This window comes from Lepidochelys olivacea (assembly GCF_965140295.1).
Source record: "Lepidochelys olivacea isolate rLepOli2 genome assembly, chromosome: 12".
Taxonomy (NCBI): domain Eukaryota; kingdom Metazoa; phylum Chordata; order Testudines; family Cheloniidae; genus Lepidochelys; species Lepidochelys olivacea.
Window position 1 is genome coordinate 25,486,803 of NC_140422.1, and position 19,707 is coordinate 25,506,509.

Genomic DNA, 19,707 nt, shown 5'->3' on the forward strand with positions numbered 1-19,707 from the left:
CTCCTATCAGAGTCTGCAAAAGAATTAATACCCCACCGGAAAAAAACTATTCTGCTTGTGTGGTTTGATCCATCAAAGACTAAGCCCTGGTCTACACTAGGACTTTAGGTCGAATTTAGCAGCGTTAAATCAATGTAAACCTGCACCCATCCACACAATGAAGCCCTTTATTTCGACTTAAAGGGCTCTTAAAATCGATTTCCTTACTCCACCCCTGACAAGTGGATTAGCGCTTAAATCGACGTTGCCGGCTCGAATTTGGGTACTGTGGACACAATTCGATGGTATTGGCCTCCGAGAGCTATCCCAGAGTGCTCCATTATGACCGCTCTGGACAGCACTCTCAACTCAGATGCACTGGCCAGGTAGACAGGAAAAGAACCGCGAACTTTTGAATCTCATTTCCTGTTTGGCCAGCGTGGCAAGCTGCAGGTGACCATGCAGAGCTCATCAGCACAGGTGACCATGATGGAGTCCCAGAATCGCAAAAGAGCTCCAGCATGGACCGAACGGGAGGTACGGGATCTGATCGCTGTTTGGGGAGAGGAATCCGTGCTATCAGAACTCCGTTCCAGTTTTCGAAATGCCAAAACCTTTGTCAAAATCTCCCAGGGCATGAAGGACAGAGGCCATAACAGGGACCCGAAGCAGTGCCGCGTGAAACTGAAGGAGCTGAGGCAAGCCTACCAGAAAACCAGAGAGGCGAACAGCCGCTCTGGGTCAGAGCCCCAAACATGCCGCTTCTATGATGAGCTGCATGCCATTTTAGGGGGTTCAGCCACCACTACCCCAGCCGTGTTGTTTGACTCCTTCAATGGAGATGGAGGCAATACGGAAGCAGGTTTTGGGGACGAAGAAGATGATGATGAGGAGGAGATTGTAGATAGCTCACAGCAAGCAAGCGAGAAACCGGTTTTCCCGACAGCCAGGAACTGTTTCTCACCCTAGACCTGGAGCCAGTACCCCCCGTACCCACCCAAGGCTGCCTCCTGGACCCAGCAGGCGGAGAAGGGACCTCTGGTGAGTGTTCCTTTTAAAATACTATACATGGTTTAAAAGCAAGCATGTGAAAGGATTACTTTGCCCTGGCATTTGCGGTTCTCCTAGATGTAGTCCTAAAGCCTTTGCAAAAGGTTTCTGGGGAGGGCAGCCTTATTGCGTCCTTCATGGTAGGACACTTTACCACTCCAGGCCAGTAACACGTACTCGGGAATCATTGTAGAACAAAGCATTGCAGTGTATGTTTGCTGGCATTCAAACAACATCTGTTCTTTATCTCTCTGTGTTATCCTCGGGAGAGTGAGATATAATTCATGGTCACCTGGTTGAAATAGAGTGCTTTTCTTCAGGGGACACTCAGAGGAGCCCATTCCTGCTGGGCTGTTTGCCTGTGGCTAAACAGAAATGTTCCCCGCTGTTAGCCATGGGGAAGGTTGAGGGGGTAGTCACGCGGTGGGAGGAGGCAAAATGCGACCTTGTAACGAAAGCACATGTGCTATGTATGTAATGTTAACAGCAAGGTTTACCCTGAAAGAGTGTAGCCACTGTTTTATAAAATGTGTCTTTTTAAATACCGCTGTCCCTTTTTTTTTCTCCACCAGCTGCATGTGTTTCAATGATCACAGGATCTTCTCCTTCCCAGAGGCTAGTGAAGCTTAGAAAGAAAAAAAAAAACGCACTCGCGATGAAATGTTCTCCGAGCTCATGCTGTCCTCCCACACTGACAGAGCACAGACGAATGCGTGGAGGCAAATAATGTCAGAGTGCAGGAAAGCACAAAATGACCGGGAGGAGAGGTGGCGGGCTGAAGAGAGTAAGTGGCGGGCTGAAGACAGGGCTGAAGCTCAAATGTGGCGGCAGCGTGATGAGAGGAGGCAGGATTCAATGCTGAGGCTGCTGCAGGACCAAACCAGTATGCTCCAGTGTATGGTTGAGCTGCAGCAAAGGCAGCTGGAGCACAGACTGCCACTGCTGCCCCTCTGTAACCAACCGCCCTCCTCCCCAAGTTCCATAGCCTCCACACCCAGACGCCCAAGAACGCGGTGGGGGGGCCTCCGGCCAACCAGCCACTCCACTACAGAGGATTGCCCCAAAAAAAGAAGGCTGTCATTCAATAAATTTTAAAGTTGTAAACTTTTAAAGTGCTGTGCTTAAAGTGCTGTGTGGCATTTTCCTTCCCTCCTCCACCACCCCTCCTGGGCTACCTTGGTAGTCATCCCCCTATTTGTGTGATGAATGAATAAAGAATGCATGAATGTGAAGCAACAATGACTTTATTGCCTCTGGAAGCGGTGATTGAAGGGAGGAGGGGAGGGTGGTTAGCTTACAGGGAAGTAGAGTGAACCAAGGGGCGGGGGGTTTCATCAAGGAGAAACAAACAGAACTTTCACACCGTAGCCTGGTCAGTCATGAAACTGGTTTTCAAAGCTTCTCTGATGCGTACCGCGCCCTCCTGTGCTCTTCTAACCGCCCTGGTGTCTGGCTGCACGTAACCAGCAGCCAGGCGATTTGCCTCAACCTCCCACCCCGCCATAAACGTCTCCCCCCTACTCTCACAGATATTGTGGAGCACACAGCAAGCAGTAATAACAGTGGGAATATTGGTTTCGCTGAGGTCTAAGCGAGTCAGTAAACTGCGCCAGCGCGCCTTTAAACGTCCAAATGCACATTCTACCACCATTCTGCACTTGCTCAGCCTGTAGTTGAACAGCTCCTGACTACTGTCCAGGCTGCCTGTGTACGGCTTCATGAGCCATGGCATTAAGGGGTAGGCTGGGTCCCCAAGGATATATATAGGCATTTCAACATCCCCAACAGTTATTTTCTGCTCTGGGAATAAAGTCCCTTCCTGCAGCTTTTGAAACAGACCAGAGTTCCTGAAGATGCGAGCATCATGCACCTTTCCCGGCCATCCCACGTTGATGTTGGTGAAACGTCCCTTGTGATCCACCAGAGCTTGCAGCACTATCGAAAAGTACCCCTTGCGGTTTATGTACTCGGCGGCTTGGTGCTCCGGTACCAAGATAGGGATATGGGTTCCGTCTATAGCCCCACCACAGTTAGGGAATCCCATTGCAGCAAAGCCATCCACTATGACCTGCACATTTCCCAGGGTCACTACCCTTGATATCAGCAGATCTTTGATTGCTTGGGCTACTTGCATCACAGCAGCCCCCACAGTAGATTTGCCCACTCCAAATTGATTCCCAACTGACCGGTAGCTGTCTGGCGTTGCAAGCTTCCACAGGGCTATCGCCACTCGCTTCTCAGCTGTGAGGGCTGCTCTCATCTTGGTATTCATGCGCTTCAGGGCAGGGGAAAGCAAGTCACAAAGTTCCATGGAAGTGCCATTACGCATGCGAAAGTTTCGCAGCCACTGGGAATCGTCCCAGACCTGCAACACTATGCGGTCCCACCAGTCTGTGCTTGTTTCCCGAGCCCAGAATCGGCGTTCCACAGCATGAACCTGCCCCATTAGCACTATAATGCATGCATTGGCAGGGCCCATGCTTTCAGAGAAATCTGTGTCCATGTCCTGATCACTCACGTGACCGCGCTGACGTCGCCTCCTCGCCCGGTATCGCTTTGCCAGGTTCTGGTGCTGCATATACTGCTGGATAATGCGTGTGGTGTTTAATGTGCTCCTAATTGCCAAAGTGAGCTGAGCGGCCTCCATGCTTGCCTTGGTATGGCGTCCGCACAGAAAAAAGGCGCGGAACGATTGTCTGCCGTTGCTCTGACGGAGGGAGGGGCGACTGACGACACGGCTTACAGGGTTGGCTTCAGGGAGCTAAAATCAACAAAGGGGGTGCCTGTACATCAAGGAGTATTTCAGGCAGGACTGCACGGAGGGTTCCAATAAGAAATGGTGCACCTAAGTTATCGTTCTTATTGGAACAAGGAGGTTAGCCTGGCCTCTGATTGATACATGGCTAGATTTACCTCGCTGCACCTTCTCTGTGAGTGACTGCAGTGTGACCTAGAGGAATGAGTCCTCTAGACAGGGGAGGAGGCAAATGAGTACAAAACAAATCTGGTCTATTTCTTGTTCTGACCCACTCCATCTATCTTTTACATCTTTGGCTGGCAGCAGACGGTGCAGAAGGACTGCATGCCATCCACATCTCATGGCTACTCGGCAGAAGATGGTACAGTACGACTGCTAGCCATCTTCATCTCTTGCCTGCCTGGCAGAAGATGGTACAATACGACTGCTAGCAATCCTCATCTCTTGCCTGCCTGGCAGAAGATGGTACAGTACGACTGCTAGCAATCCGTATCGCCTGCCCGCTCACCATAAGATGGTTCAATAGGACTGACTGCAGGACTAAAGAGAATGACCTGGTCAGGTCACTCCAAATTTAGTCCCTGCGCCCATGTCTGCCCAGGCGCTCCCAGCCGACGTGGCCAGGAGCACCTCGGACATGACGAGGACGACTACCAATCGTATTGCACCGTCTGCTGCCAGAAGGCAATGGGTTGCTGCTACTGTGCAGCAAAGCCGTACCGCGTCTGCCAGCACCCAGGAGACATAGGGTGACGGTTACCTGAGCGGGCTCCATGCTTGCAGTGGTATGGCGTCTGCACAGGTAACTCAGGAAAAAAGGCACGAAATGATTGTCTGCCATTGCTTTCACGGAGGGAGGGAGGGAACGGGGGCCTGACGATATGCACCCAGAACCACCCGCGACAATGTTTTAGCCCCATCAGGCATTGAGATCTCAACCCAGAATTCCAATGGGCAGCGGAGACTGCGGGAACTGTGGGATAGCTACCCACAGTGCAACGCTCCGGAAGTCGACTCTAGCCTCGGTACTGTGGAAGCGCTCCGCCGAGTTAATGCACTTAATGCACTTAGAGCATTTTCTGTGGGGGGACACACACTCGAATATATAAAATCGATTTCTAAAAAACCGACTTCTATAAATTTGATCTTATTCCGTAGTGTAGACATACCCTAAGTGTATCTAAAGGTGTCTTAAAGGACTCCTTTGTATATTGAAACTGAAATAAATGTTCTTAAACAAATTTTGTTTTTTCTGTCTCATATGAATGCAGCTTGTTCTTAAGGGCTGATCTTTGGCATTTAAAAAAAAAACACCACATTTAGTTTAAGGAAGAACAAAGACTCCAGAATTTGGCAAACAGGTGATCACAAATCCAAGCTGTACAAAGCAACTGATAGTGTTTCATTTAAGAGACTGGTATTTCAGAAACAAAGTATATCTAAGTTTAACAGCCAATAGTTTTGAGCTTCTTAATAGTTTTTACACCAGTTCATCTCCACTTATAACTGCACACTGCCTAATCCTACAAAGGCATTTGGGAATTAAGTGCTGGACACCCTCTGCAGGCTTGGGCCCTCCAAACCTCTTAGTGTAGATTTTTTGTTATAATTACTAACTCAGCCCTGAGGGTCCATATTGCTTTTATTCAGTGGCTTTTATTAGTGTAATAGAAGTCATTTGGTGTCCTGAAAGGCTTCGGCTTTTTCATATTTGAAGATTTTTGATAAATCCACTCTTTTGTAAAGAAAACTTTCTACCACCATGTGGACACAACCTAGCACAGTGATTCTCGAACTCTGCGTCGAGACCCCAGAGTGAGTCCCAGTTCTGTTTTAATGTCGCCAGGGCTGGCATTAGACTTGCTGGGGTCTGGGGCTGAAGCTGAAGCCAAAGGGCTTCAGTCCTGCGTGGTGGAGTTCAGGTTACAGGCCTCCTGCCTGGGGCTGAAGCCCTTGGGTTTTAGCCCTCTCCCCTGGGGCAGCGGGGCTTGGGCGGGCTTAAGGTTCGGTCCCTCCTCCTGGGATCGTGTAGTAATTTTTGTTGTCAGAAGGGGGTCTCAGTGCAATGAAGTTTGAGAACCCTTGAACCGGAGCCTGAGAAGGAGCCAGAATTTACCAGTGTACATTGCCAAAGAGCCACAGTAATTCGTCAGCAGCCCCCCCCCCGATCAGCTCACCTACCCTGTTCCGAGCACCTCCCACCCACTGTCAGCCCCACCGATCAATGGAAGGGGGTGGAGTGAGGGCAGGGCCTGTGGCAGAGTTTGCATAGTGTGCACCCCCAGCATACTGGAAAGTTGGCACCTATACAAGGAGCTGCATATTAACTTCTGAAGAGCTTCTTATGGCTCCAGAGCTACAGGTTGGCCACCCTTGACCTAGCAGATTATCACTGATAGCTTTGATTTGTTACCAATATTTTAAACTGAGCACAGAACAGTATAAAATATATTTATGGTGATTGTCAAGTTACCCCATCATGGTTTAAACCTACCAATAGTATAAGATTATGTGCAGAAGAAAGGAATCCTTTTAGCCACAGTTCAGTTAATGGTGATAATTGGAATTGGTGGCTGAAAAACTCAATATGTCACCTTGAAAGTAAGTAGTGGACTGTTTCCCTTCCCTCTTCCCCTGCTATCCAGGATGCATGGTGGTAGCAAACAGTGTAGTGTTGGGGTCCTCGTTCCTTGGTCTTCCTACCACAACTTCTTCAGTCATGGAGGGCACCCTTCTTCTTGAGAAGTTTATGGTGGTTTTGTTTTGAGAGCATTGGTTTATTACCTCTTCAAAGGTTTTCCACTTCACAAAGCTCAGAATATCAATTGGTATTGCTGTATTGCATGAGTCAAGTATTTTCATTTTGCGTTTTTGAATTATTTTAATACTCAGTTTCAAAAAAGTCTTCAGAACCACAATCTTTGCCAAATCTCATTTTTCTACATAATTCATTGCAGCTCTGCTACATAAATGGAGGCCTTTCCAGATGATTTAGATTTCATGTGCCACATACTAAAAATAGCTTTGAATATAATCATGCATTCAGTGTGCAGATAGTGTTTGACTTCCTGTAAGAGACAATAACAGCAAAAAAATGAATTGCTTTGTAAACTAGGAGTGGCTGTTTAATTTGGTGTTTTCTGTACTTGTTGTTTAAGCTTTTTTGCAGAATGTATCTCCAAAGGGTGTGGCTAAATAGCATTTGCTTGCAGTTATAGATGGTAACTCTTTTAGTAGGCTTGCAGTGAATACAAGTTTTGCTGTAAGTTACAGTGAACTGTCTGATGTAAGGCACAGAAAGAAATCATGTGGGGCTTTTTGGCCTGAACTGCCAGAACAGCCCTTTTAATCTTGATGCTTCTGTCAGTGCACACTTAAAAATACTACGAAGTTTGTTTGCTTTGAGTGCTACTTCTGTGTTCAGCTCTTAACTTCTAGATTTCTTTTTTTTTTTTATGTTGTGTTTAAACCTTCAGTACCTGAATTGAATGTGTAGCTTTTCTGAGCCTGAAACCACTTTTCAGAAACAAAGTTTTTGTTCAGCAAGGCCCCTAAAATATCAAATTAGAAATCATTTGTTTGAGTAGTTGTGCATCTAATTTTCTTTAAATTTTATGCACGTGTACTTTAGATTTGTGATCTCAACGGTATTTTTTTTACTGTTTCTAGATTTGAGTATCAACGGTCACATTAATTCTCCTTTTTTACCATTAAGATTATGATTATTTTCATGTTTCCAGTGGCTCTCCCTGTAAATACAAAACATAGAGCTCAATATCTTCATGTTGTCCAAGTTATCCATAAATATAATTTCAGAGTTCACTTCAAGTTGTTGGATTGTTCCGTGGCATGGAAGCTTATTTGATATTGCATGATTTTAATCCCCCAAAACAGCATAGTGCACTGTTTGGTGGTGATAGCACTACTTGCTTTAGAGATGAGAAACACCACTGCTTTAAAAATCTGGGGAACAATATCACTTTCCTTTAATAAAACATTAGCTAATGTACAGAATTTCATGTAATACTTTTTCTTACATACTTTATATTACCATGGTTCCTTACATGCTCAGAGGAGTACCATGATAATATAATGCAGTGGGGCGCAACTGTGGGGCGCATCCCCCTAGGGGGGCACAGAGGTTTGGGGGGAGGTGCAGTGGGGCCCGGGCCAACCCCCACAGGGGGTGGGGAGGGAGCACCACCCAGCCCTGCTCCGCTCTGGCCCTGCTCCCCACCATGACTCCACTCCTGGCTGCAACCCCAGCTGGGGCTCCTAGCCCTGCTCACGTCCATGGCTCTTGAGGGGGCCCAGACAGATTCCATTATAGGTGGGGGAGGGGCAACATAAAGAGTTTGGGGACCACTGATATAATGGATGGATTATTATTATTATACTTCAGTCAGTGGTGAGACCTTGTTATATATGCCAACTTTTTTAAGAGAACAGCCACAAAACCTTATACTGTAACTTGTTTTTGCAAAGTGCTACATTAGCAGGGTTATTAAGTGCTTCTATTTGATAGCTTGATACAGAAATAAAATTAAGTAAATCTGGGTTTACAAACTTTCATATTCATTTCTAAGAGGTTTGATGCTTAGAAAAGTTGAATTTTAAGTTGAGACATCCTAAAGGATCCTAATTTTCAGAGGATAAGTGCTGAGCACTTTCTGAAAATCAAACTTCCACAGTCTGTCTAGGTGAGTGCCTAAAAATTGAAGCACCGAGAATCACTAAACACTCCTGAAAATGTTGGCTCTTATATTTAAATTGCAGATGTGCTTTGGATTCAAAAGCTGAAAGCTAGTAATAGCCAAATTCCAAAATCTTATTTTTTATTTGGCTCAAGAGAAATTATACAATTTCTTGAAGCTCAGATTCTGTTCTCAATTCATGCGTCACCTTAAAAAGGTTGTTGAGAAGATGTCCCAGCTGCTCATAAACATATAATTATCTGAAACTCTTTCACTTTAATACAAATTTTAAGACTGTGTTCCCGTCTCTCACCTTACAAAGATCTTTTTTCATAGTTATAAAGGAATTCCAGGAGTATGTGGAACCGGAAGAAGGTTACCAAGGATCACCACAGAGAAGAGGTCCTTCATCAGCTGGCCAAGAAGATGAAAATGTTACTTTGCCACTTGGAGAGAATGTTCTGACTCACAATCTTGGGATCCCTGTGCTTGTGGTTTGTACAAAGGTGAGCTTGAACTTGAGTTTACTAGAAAGGTTAGTTACTTTTCCTTTTGGAAGATATGTTTGATGCAGATGTTTGCAAGCTGAAAGTGAAAGTTCTGGATTTAGAGAAGAAAAACTTTTTTTTTTTTAACTTTTGGTGTATAAACTAGACTTAAAATTAAAAATCTAAAACACTTTTTTCTTTTTACCATAGAAGGATTGAAAAAGATCAGTCTAGTCTTTGCAGTTTGGCTGAAGGACATAATTAGAGGTCTAAAATGTGGACTTCCTCCATCCTTAATTGAAAAAGGAAAAATGTTATGTTTATAAAAAATATATATATATATTTTCCAAGTGTTTTGAGGCATTTGAAATAAATGCTTCCTTTTTCCATCAGATTTCACTTGCATAGTATCTCAATCTTTCCTTAAATTGTCTGTGGATGGTAGATGAGATCTGAATTTCTAATGTAAAAAAGAGTCAATTGAGAAGGCTACTTTCAAGATATCTTTGTACATCATACAGTCACATGAGTTACCTGAGTTACCACATAAGAAGGTGTTTAGCAACTAATGACTTAATGAAAATAGCATTTCAAAAATACACATTTATGGCATCAACTCAATTTCTAGTTATAAAGAATGGATATTTGTTGCGGCTTTAACTTTTAATGAAGGCACTTTTTGTCTTTTGGTAGCTTGTGAGCATTTTACCCATTGGTTAATTAGTGTGGTCTCCCCAGCAAAAAGTGTGAATTGAATGCTGATACAAGGGAAGATGTGTACAGTAGAACCTCAGAGTTACGAACACCAGAGTTACAAACTGACTGGTCAACCACGCACCACATTTGGAACCGGAAGTACGCAATCAGGCAGCCCTGAGACCAAAAAAATAAATAAATAAAATCCATACACACAAATACAGTACAATACTGGGCTAAACATAAACTCCTAAAAAGTAAAGGGAAAGTTTAAAAAAAAAAAAAAAATTAGACAAGGTAAGGAAGCGGTTTCTGTGCTTGTTTCATTTAAATTGAGAGGGCTAAAAGCAGCATTTTTCTTCTGCATAGTAAAGTTTCAAACTTTATTAAGTAAATGTTCAGTTGTAAACTTTTGAAAGAACAACCATAACGTTTTGTTCAGTTACAAACATGTCAGAGTGGCTCCATTCCCATGGTGTTCATAACTCTGAGATTCTACTGTATATTTCTACTTGAAGAAAATGCAGGTTATATGCAAGGAAGTGTTAAGCGGCTTTGCTTTTTTTTTTTTTTCCTCCAGTGTGATGCAGTGAGTGTACTAGAGAAGGAACATGACTACAGAGAAGAACACTTTGACTTCATTCAGTCACACATTCGTAGATTCTGCTTACAGTGTATCCTTTCCTAATCTGAGGATAGTGGCAGAATAAAATCTGGAAGATAGGAAATGTATTTTATTATAGTGTAATGAGGAAAATAAAATAACCTAAGGAGAAACTACTTCTCAAAATAACTTCTGGTATTTAGTAACTTAATATATAGTATTTGGAGTGTAGTTATGAAAATATATTAAGAGATTTGTCAAGTTTTTTTGTTTTTTTTTCCCTGAAGCCATACAGTTGATCTAGACATTCCTTGGCAAGGGACTTCAGTTTTGAGATGTACCACACTGCTCTTTCTCCCGGAACGTGGATTTCCATACTAAACTTGCATCCTATGACTTTATATATAAACAAACAGCTTTCTGGTGTCTATATTGTCAACATTTTAAAAGCTGAATCTGTTCCCTAAGTGACATGATTCTCATCCTCTTTTTTCCCTCCCTCCCAAAGGTGCTGAACACCTACAGTTTCCATTGAGCTAGTAGCAGCCTACTCTGAAAATTTTGGCTATTTCTCAATAGCAGACTTCAAATATTATTTCAGTTGAATTTAATGTTTAAGTACTGCACTTTATAGTTTTCCTTAAATGAAGTAATTAGATGGAGCTGCCTTGATTTATACATCAGTTAAGGAAGAAAAGAACCTTGACTTGTTGTATAAGTACATTGTACATAAAACATATGGTTTTCACTTTACCACACCTGCCTTAGTGGTAGAAAAGGATGCAGTTTTTATGTAAGTTGATGTAAGAAATATATTTGTCAAACTTTTTGTTTCTGTCTGACGCCCTTATCATTGAAATGTTGTATTTCCTTATGAACACAAGTGAAACTTGTACACCCCAAGCTTTAGTGCATTTAATTCTTCAACAGAAAATAAAATCGCAATTTGGATGTGAAATATTCTGTTATAATGTGTGGAATTTAAATTTGTTAAAGTAGAATGAAAAATTCTTCCCACATAAACAATTCATCATTAGATCCATAATAGCTCTTCTTCTCCCCCCCCCCCCCTTGTCTCATTCTGTGAAATACTTCAATATCTGGTTAGAAGTCTGCCTACCAAAACTGTATTTCACAAAAAAGGAATAATTTGCATCATTTACTTGTACTATTTTCCATAGTAAACAGGGCTAAAGATAATTAATTGAAAGGGTTGTTTAATTTTAGGAGCAAAATGAAGTAAATTTGTAAAGAATCTGATATCTAATAGTCACATTAGCATGCTGGAAGGAAGTTGGAAACACTATTTAGACTGGTTCTCCAGCAGGTACTGTCTTGGTTTTAAGAAAAAAAAAAATTGTACTTACGTTGTTTTAGTGCTCAGTCCCTAGGTTTATTATAGTCTAACACTCTTGTGTTCAACATTAGCTTAAAAAAGCGTAGTGGCTATTTACCCAGAATGATTATGCCATCTCAACATCTTGGTAAGCATAGCCTGTGTTTTCAGAGTGAGGACTGTGCAATGACCTCTTAATGACATAAAACTGTTACAGAGGAAATACAGAAGTATGGTAATAAGATTACTTGCTTAAATGTGCATGCGCTGTGCCAATAATCTTTTGAGGCTAAAAAAGCAAACCTTGCCCTAAAACTTTTTTTTCCTGTAGACCTGCTGGTTGGGACAATGAAAAGAAAATTGCTATTTTACATGAAAACTTCACAACGGTGAAACCAGAAGATGCATATGAAGACTTCATTGTAAAACCTCCAGTAAGAAAGGTATAAAAGAGTTAATTTTTGAAATTCAGTGTAAAGAAACTACAAATCACTTCACCATAATTGGATGGCTGATATTGACTATTAATAATATAGAACTTCAGCTCGTACAGTAATATGCTTTTCTTCTAAATGCTAAACCACTTTTGAAGTACTGGCATACATTCTCCAGTGGTCTAGGGCAGGGGTTCTCAATAGGGCTGTCAATCGCAGTTAAGTCATGCAATTAACTAAAAAAATTAATTGCGATTAATTGCACTGTTAAACAGTAGAATACCAATTGAAATGTATTAAATATTTTTGGATGTTTTTCACATTTTCAAATATATTGATTTCTATTACAACAACAGATTACAAAGTGTACAGTGCTGACTTTATATTATTTTCTATTACAAATATTTTCACTGTAAAAATGATAAAAGAAATAGTATTTTTCAATTCACCTCATACATGTACTGTACTGCAATTTCTTTATCATGAAGGTCCAACTTACAAATGTAGTTTTTTGTCACATAACTGCGCTCAAAAACAAAACAATGTAAAACTTTAGAGCCTACAAGTCCACTCAGTCCTACTTCTTGTTCAGCCAAACACTAAGAGAAACAAGTTTTTTTTACATTTACGGGAAATGCTGCTGCCCAATTCTTAATTACAATGTAACCTGAAAGTGAGAACAGGTATTCACATGGCACTGTTGTAGCTGGCATCGCAAAATATTTACGTGCCAGATGCACTAAAGATTCAAATGCCTCTTCGTGCTTCGGCCGTCATTCCAGAGGACATGCTTCCATGCTGATCATGCTTGTTAAAAAAAAAATGCGTTTAATTAAATTTTGACTGAACTTCTTGGGGGAGAATTGTATGTCTCCTGCTCTGTTTTACCCGCATTCTGCCATATATTTCATGTTATAGCAGTCTCTGTTGATGACCCAGCATGTATTGTTCATTTTGAGAACACTTTCACTGCAAAATTTGCCAAAATACAAAGAAGATACCAATGTGAACAGCACTCAACCCAAGGTTTAAGTATCTGAAGTGCCTTTCAGAATCTGAGAGGGATGAGGTGTGGAGCATGCTTTCAGAAGTCTTAAAAGCACAACATTTCGATGCAGAAACTACAGAACCCAAACCAGCAAAAAAGAAAATCAGCCTTTTGCTGATGGCATCTGACTCATGATGATGAAAATGAACATGTGTCAGTCCGCTCTGCTTTGGATCGTTATCGAGCAGAACCTGTCATCAGCATTGACACGTCCTCTGGAATGGTGGTTGAAGCATAAAGGGACATATGAATCTTTAGCGCATCTGGTATGTAAATATCTTTCGACGCAGTCTACAACAGTGCCATGCAAGCACCTGTTCTCACTTTCAGGTGATATTGTAAACAAGAAGCAGGCAGCATTATCTTTTGCAAATGTAAACAAACTTGGTTGTCTGTGCGATTGGCTGAATAAGAAGTAGGACTGAGTGGACTTGTAGGCTCTAAAGTTTTACATTGTTTTGTTTCTGAATGCAGGGTTTTGGTTTTTTTTTTTTTACATAATTCTACATTTGTAAGTCCAACTTTCATGATAAAGACATTACATTACAGTACTTGTATTAGGTGAATTAAAAAATACTATTTCTTTTGTCTTTTGTTGTTTGTGCAAATATTTGTAATAAAAAATAAATATAAAGTGAGCACTGTTCACTTTGTATTCTGTGTTGTAATTGAAATCAGTATATTTGAAAATGTAGAAAACATCCAAAAATATTTAACTAAATAGTATTCTATTATTGTTCAACAGCGCAATTAATCGCGGTTAATTTTTTTAATTGCTTGACAGCCTAGTTCTCAACCTTTTTCTTGTTGAGTCATCTCCTTCCTCCCCATGCTATAAAAACTCCACGTCCCAGCTGTGGCACAACAACTGTTTTTCTGCATATGAAAGCCAGGGCCGGCATTAGGGGGTAGCAAGCAGGCAGTTGCCCAGTACCTCATACCATGGGGGACACTGCAAAGCTAAATTGTTAAGGCTTCAGCTTTAGCCCTGGTTGGTAGGTTTGGGGCCCTGGGCTGCAGTTCCGCCTGGTGGGGTTTTAGCTTTCTGCCCTGAGCCCTCGCAAGTCTAATGCTGGCCCTGCTTGGCAGACCCCCTGAAACCTGCTCACGGCTCCCTAGGGGGCCCAGACCTCTGGCTGAGAACCACTGGTCTAGGTATTTTTCGTTCGTGTCAGAATGTTACTTTTTAACACTAATGGTTGCTAAATCGCAGCCCCCAAAATACTAATTTTACCTAAAATTCTAACTTCAGATCACATGCACATGCAAAAATCACATTGAGTCCATAATTTCAGTTCTACAGAAGGGCCCCTATGTATTCTCTTACTTGTTTTAGTTTATCACCAAAATATATTCTGTACTACAAAATTCTATTTGTAGAGTAGATGTGGAGCACAATCTAGGAGTACAAATAAATATTCTGTAGACTGCTAATTGTCTGGACAGTGGTCAAGTAACTTATTACAGATAGAGGAAGAATGCATTCTTTTCTAATGGGGCTGGAGTAGGGTAAGTAATATGTAAAACCCTTAAATGCTATTTCAGGCCATATTTGACAACTCTCCAGGGGTTTTTACCTCCTGTCTTGAGTGTTTGCAGTCCCATCTAAAACCCTGGTAAATTGGGAAAGAAAGGAAGAGTGGGGTCATTTGAAGACATTTGCAGGGAGGGAGGAGGAGAGGGGAATGGGCCTATTGTTCTCCCTTAAAGATGCTAAAGTTATAGCACACCACTGGCAACTCTTTTTTTAGGCGGGGGAATCTATTGCTCTGTTGTTGGAGGGATGGGAGAGGCAGCCCTCCAAAGTTCAGGCAACCATCCTCTTTGAACATCAAACCTTCGCCGGCTTTAGTACATTTTAATATGAATATTATTTATCAAATATGTATACAGCCCACTGCCAGATCCTCACCCAGGGAATTGTCCTCAGAAAATGTTTTTTTGCAACTTTTCCAGGCCAGTCATTCTAAACCCAAAGCTTTTACTGGAAATAGTTTCTTTGCTGCTTAAAGTGGTAGAGATATCTATTAAAAATATAAAAGCAGCACATCTTTATTGTGGTCTAATGTACTGGGCAAGTGACTGTTCAGTTCTGATGGGTTCAACTGCCCATCAGAACTTTGTGAAATGCATCTGCACCATAGGTGCAGGTGTGGATGCCCAGCAGTGAAGCTGCTAATTGGCTACACTGTTTAGGTATATGCATGAAATAGTTTGCTTCAGATATTAAAAAGCTGATGGTATTTGATGGAATATCAAATATTTGCATGTAAATACAGCACTGAACTAGTTCTATACACTCCTTTCTTGAAAGAAAACCATTAAAATATTTCTACAGCTGGGCCTATTTAACCAGCAAAAGCATGGATTAGGGATGTATATAAATGTTTGTTCTTGAAGTTTACACAGGATCAATATCAAATCCTGTCACTGTTATTTTACACTTGTTAACTATTAAAAAAAATTCCAGACAGAAGGACATAGCAAACTTACTGCCCAGTTAGAAGTAATTCTGCACCTGAAATAAGCCACAAGTCATAGAATGAATGTAAAAGATTGAATGGATGTAAGAAGTTGAAATGGGTTGAAGTTAGGCTTTTGTTTTTATATGCTGCTGTAATTGTTTGTAGTTTGGGTGACCACATTCTGTTTGTAAAGAGAAATGCATTGTTCAACAGTTAGTCCATGAGAAAGAGTTGGCAGCAGAAGATGAGCAAGTGTTTCTTATGAAGCAGCAGGTAAGAACATGAAAATGAAACTTGCTTCACTTTGAACTTTTTAGTGTTATATGAAGTTTAGGGCAAAGAACATTGTTTTTAATATTTCATTTTTTGAGCGGGTATCCATTATTCTATTTTGCAGATTAAAATGGAATCATAAAACTTTGAGTGCATAAGAAATGTCCATTTTTATTTTACTTCCATGCATATGAATAGAAAGTATGGCTAAGATTTTCAGACTTGGAATACCTGTTAGTTGAGAAGCCAGGAGAAGCTGGGGATACTCAGCACTCTTGAAAAATAAGGGTCACTTTTTGGTGCTGAAGTATGGATATGGTTGTCTAATTTGGGCACTCGAATTGGAAAAAGTGTGCCTGTGTCTTCTAAAATGGAATCCTATGACCTTTTTGGATGTTTGCCATAACTGAAAATATTAGGTGTACCTTAAGAAGCTTGGCTGTGAATGGGTGTGGCATGCTGGGATTACATTGGCATATTTTCCCATTTGATGAGAAAATACCAGAAAAGTACAAATGAATGCTAATTCATACAGCAGGGAAGAAAAATAAATGGTATTAACATAGGAGCAGAAGTAATAGCAGAATGTTTGAAATTGGCTGCACAGATATGTAAACCCTAAAAGTGATGTGAAATTGTTTTGTAAAACATCAATAATAATGCAGTAGCCAACCTCCCAATTAAAATTCATTCATCAGAGGCTTTAATATACAAGCGAACACTTTGGCATGAGCTTTCAAGGTATTAGGCATGAACAAAGCCAGCCTCCAGACATGCTGTGTATTAAGTAATAAATATATACAGTAAAGAAATTAGAACATACCAGTCCCATACAGTTGTATGTGTTTGGGTGGACGTGCTTGAGAGGCTCTAAACTGAGCTCTAAGGAATGTTATAGGTTAGGATTGAGATGCTTTAGTGAAACTGTATAAGGAAGCTCTTGTGTATTTATCACACAGTATTTAGTTCTTTTAATTGTAGTGCCCTCTGTTGGTAAAATTTGGCAATGTATCTAAATGTTACAGGAAGACCATGAGTTAATTTAACCGAAGTCTGCTTCCCTGCTTTTATTTTGAAAAGTGTGTAGTTTTGCTGAGGTATATTTACAAATCACTGTACTGTCTTTGCAGTCTTTACTTGCCAAGCAGCCAGCCACACCTACAAGAGCATCAGTAAGTATTCACTAGTAGCCTCTCAAGAAAGGGGGGCACATTTCCTAGATTAGGAAGCTATTCATATGGCCTATAAACAAGGTACAGACTAGTGCTTCTTCTCTGAACGACCAAAAGTGAGCCCTCCTTCATAGTGCATGGTTCTAATCTGTGTGAGGCATAGCGTGCAGTTCATAAATGCAATCATGACCTAATAAAAAAAACTTCCAGTGCAACGGAAATTGTAAAGTGTCTGTAGGTATTCAGATGTAATGTGACAGAATGGTTTTAACAAATAATTGTGGAAACATGACATTAAATAATTGTGGAAATTGGAGATAAGTTGAATTTAGAATATGTTGTGGTAATTATCGTGTATATTAGTGCAGAGGCACTCTCCCAAGATTGGCTCTTGTAGTTGATGATTTTTCAGGGTAAAAGTGTGTATATACATCACAATATCAAAAAAGGTAAAAGTAGGAGCTTTGTATGTAGTGCAGTATTTATAGATGGTCATAAATTAATCTGTTAATTCACTTACTTGGATATGGACTGTTTTTATCTAAGGAATCTCCTGCAAGAGGACCTGCAGGATCCCCAAGAACCCAAGGCAGAGCTGGTCCTGTCAACGTACCCAGTGCCTCACCAATAACATCAGTTAAGAAACCAGATCCAAATATTAAAAGTATGCATTGCAACTTTGGTATTTTACCAGGCATTTTTTGTTTCCCTTTAAAAAGGGAAAAATGTGTTCTTTCCTGATAAACCTGTGTACGTTGGTTTTGAGATTGACTCACTGATACTTTACGCTTCGTGCGACTCACACAAAGACGTCAAATCCTTTGAATTCCAAATTGTCTTTGAGACACTCATTGCTTCAAGTAGCACTGCACTGTTGTCTAGGTGGTCAAAGTTCAAATACATTGGTGTTTAGCAGTTACCTAAAACAGTGTAACATGACTGTTTCAGCCAACTGGTTTATGCCCTCGCCTTCTCCCCCCTGCCCTTTTTCTTGCCATCTGATCCAACATCTAGTTTTATGTTTTCTGTCTCAGTTGTTCCTTCTGGGACCCAGAATTTACCTTCTCTTTTCCCGGGTTCTCATAGACATTAAAGCCAAAAGGGACCATCATGAACATCTCGTCTGACCTCTTGCACATCTCATGCCACAGAACTTCACCCACCCACTCCTGTATGGGACCCTAGTTTCCATAGTACTGCAGAGTTTAGTACTTAAAAATATTCCTAGGAAGATGGAGCTCCATTTTTCCTACCCTACTGGGGTTCCCGGGGCTGACTCCTCTCCCTCTCTCTCCCACACATGCACTGAGGGGGGTGGGGAAGGGGGCATTCCTCAGTGCCATTCTCATACACTTGACCATGTAGACTGCTCTTGTCAAAATAGCGTATTGATCTCCTGCCATGTCACAACCATTGCTATATGTCTGGATCCTGGATTCTCATTCAGCGTAGCTCTATGTTGAGCCATGTGTATTCAACTCCTTTGGGTCTTAGATGTACTCAGGAAACCTTTCTGCCAGCAACCACAACATGTGAAGGAGGAAGCAGAGTTGTCCCCACACAATATCTTGTTACATCCAAGTCCTGAAAGCATGTAGTCAAACTGAGAATAGCAGTTAACTCAGAGAAGCAAAACCCAGGTTATGTAGGGCAGAGCATACTGAAGAGATAAGGGAAACGCTTCCTAAACATATAATAAATAAAACAGATCAGAGAAACATTGAAGCTACTACTTTATTTAAATTTGTTTGAGCTTTAAGGACTCCCAATTAAATGTTATAACTAAAATATGAAAAGAGTAGCCAGGATAAAAGTTTTTATGCAAGATTTGTAGGATTTGGCCAAAGTACATAGAGAAGTTTTCAAAGGCAGAAGGTGAATTCATAACAAACTAAAGCTTTGTCTAAACACAAATGTTCACCATCACAACTAAATTCGTTTTAATTCATACATGTTGTAGTTTCAGTGCAGATTTGTGTGTAGACACTTATTTTGGGATATGTCCTATTTTGATATAATTTGTCAATTTTTATCAATTTAGGCATAATTAAAATAGGACACTTTTATTCCAAACAAGTGTCTATGCACACACTTGCACTGAAATAACAAAAGGTATGAATTAAAACTGGTTTAGGCTTTGTCTAGACTAGAATATAAAGGAGCGGTGTTGGCACATATTGGCTAATGCATTCTAAAAGCCTAGTGAAGACAAGGCTGTGGAGACGTCAAGATGTGTTAGGCTGATTGAGTGAAACCCTGGTAATAGTGTAGCTTTAGCATGCTTAACATGTATTATTAGGCTTACACGTTCACAATATATCTTCATATTTTTTGTCCTGCATACTACATGGGGAGAGTTGATTGCATGTAACTGGCTATATTAGCCTTTATTAGTTTTATATATGACTTGCAATTTTTACTTACTATTGTAACAGTAGTGCTTTTTGCTACTTCGAATATTCAAGAGCCTAGTAACATTGGTGAGCTTTTTTGTTTGCCTCTTTAAAATCAAATATATATATGTGTGTGCAGTGGGGGGGGGGGGTGGAAGGAGGGAATGAAAACTGAGCAGTTCAGTCTTAACTTTCAACACTCCATTTATAGCATTAATATTAATTTGACACTAGCTAGCTGAAGATTTCAAGGCACATCTGCAATATATACAGCTTTGCATACAAAACTTACTGAAAACTCTCCATAGAAATTCCAC

General features: G+C 41.0%; 1 protein-coding gene across 1 annotated transcript in view; it reads left to right on the plus strand.

Moving 5' to 3' along the window:
• The window catches only part of DYNC1LI2 (dynein cytoplasmic 1 light intermediate chain 2), a 51,823-nt gene that overhangs the window by 24,358 nt on the left and 7,758 nt on the right, over positions 1-19,707 (plus strand). The window contains exons 5-11 of the mRNA XM_084644977.1: positions 8,818-8,987; positions 10,246-10,339; positions 10,927-11,062; positions 11,937-12,048; positions 15,766-15,825; positions 16,956-16,997; positions 17,544-17,661. Coding sequence (XP_084501103.1) covers positions 8,818-8,987; positions 10,246-10,339; positions 10,927-11,062; positions 11,937-12,048; positions 15,766-15,825; positions 16,956-16,997; positions 17,544-17,661 — 732 coding nt within the window. The remainder of the gene's footprint in view (positions 1-8,817; positions 8,988-10,245; positions 10,340-10,926; positions 11,063-11,936; positions 12,049-15,765; positions 15,826-16,955; positions 16,998-17,543; positions 17,662-19,707) is intronic.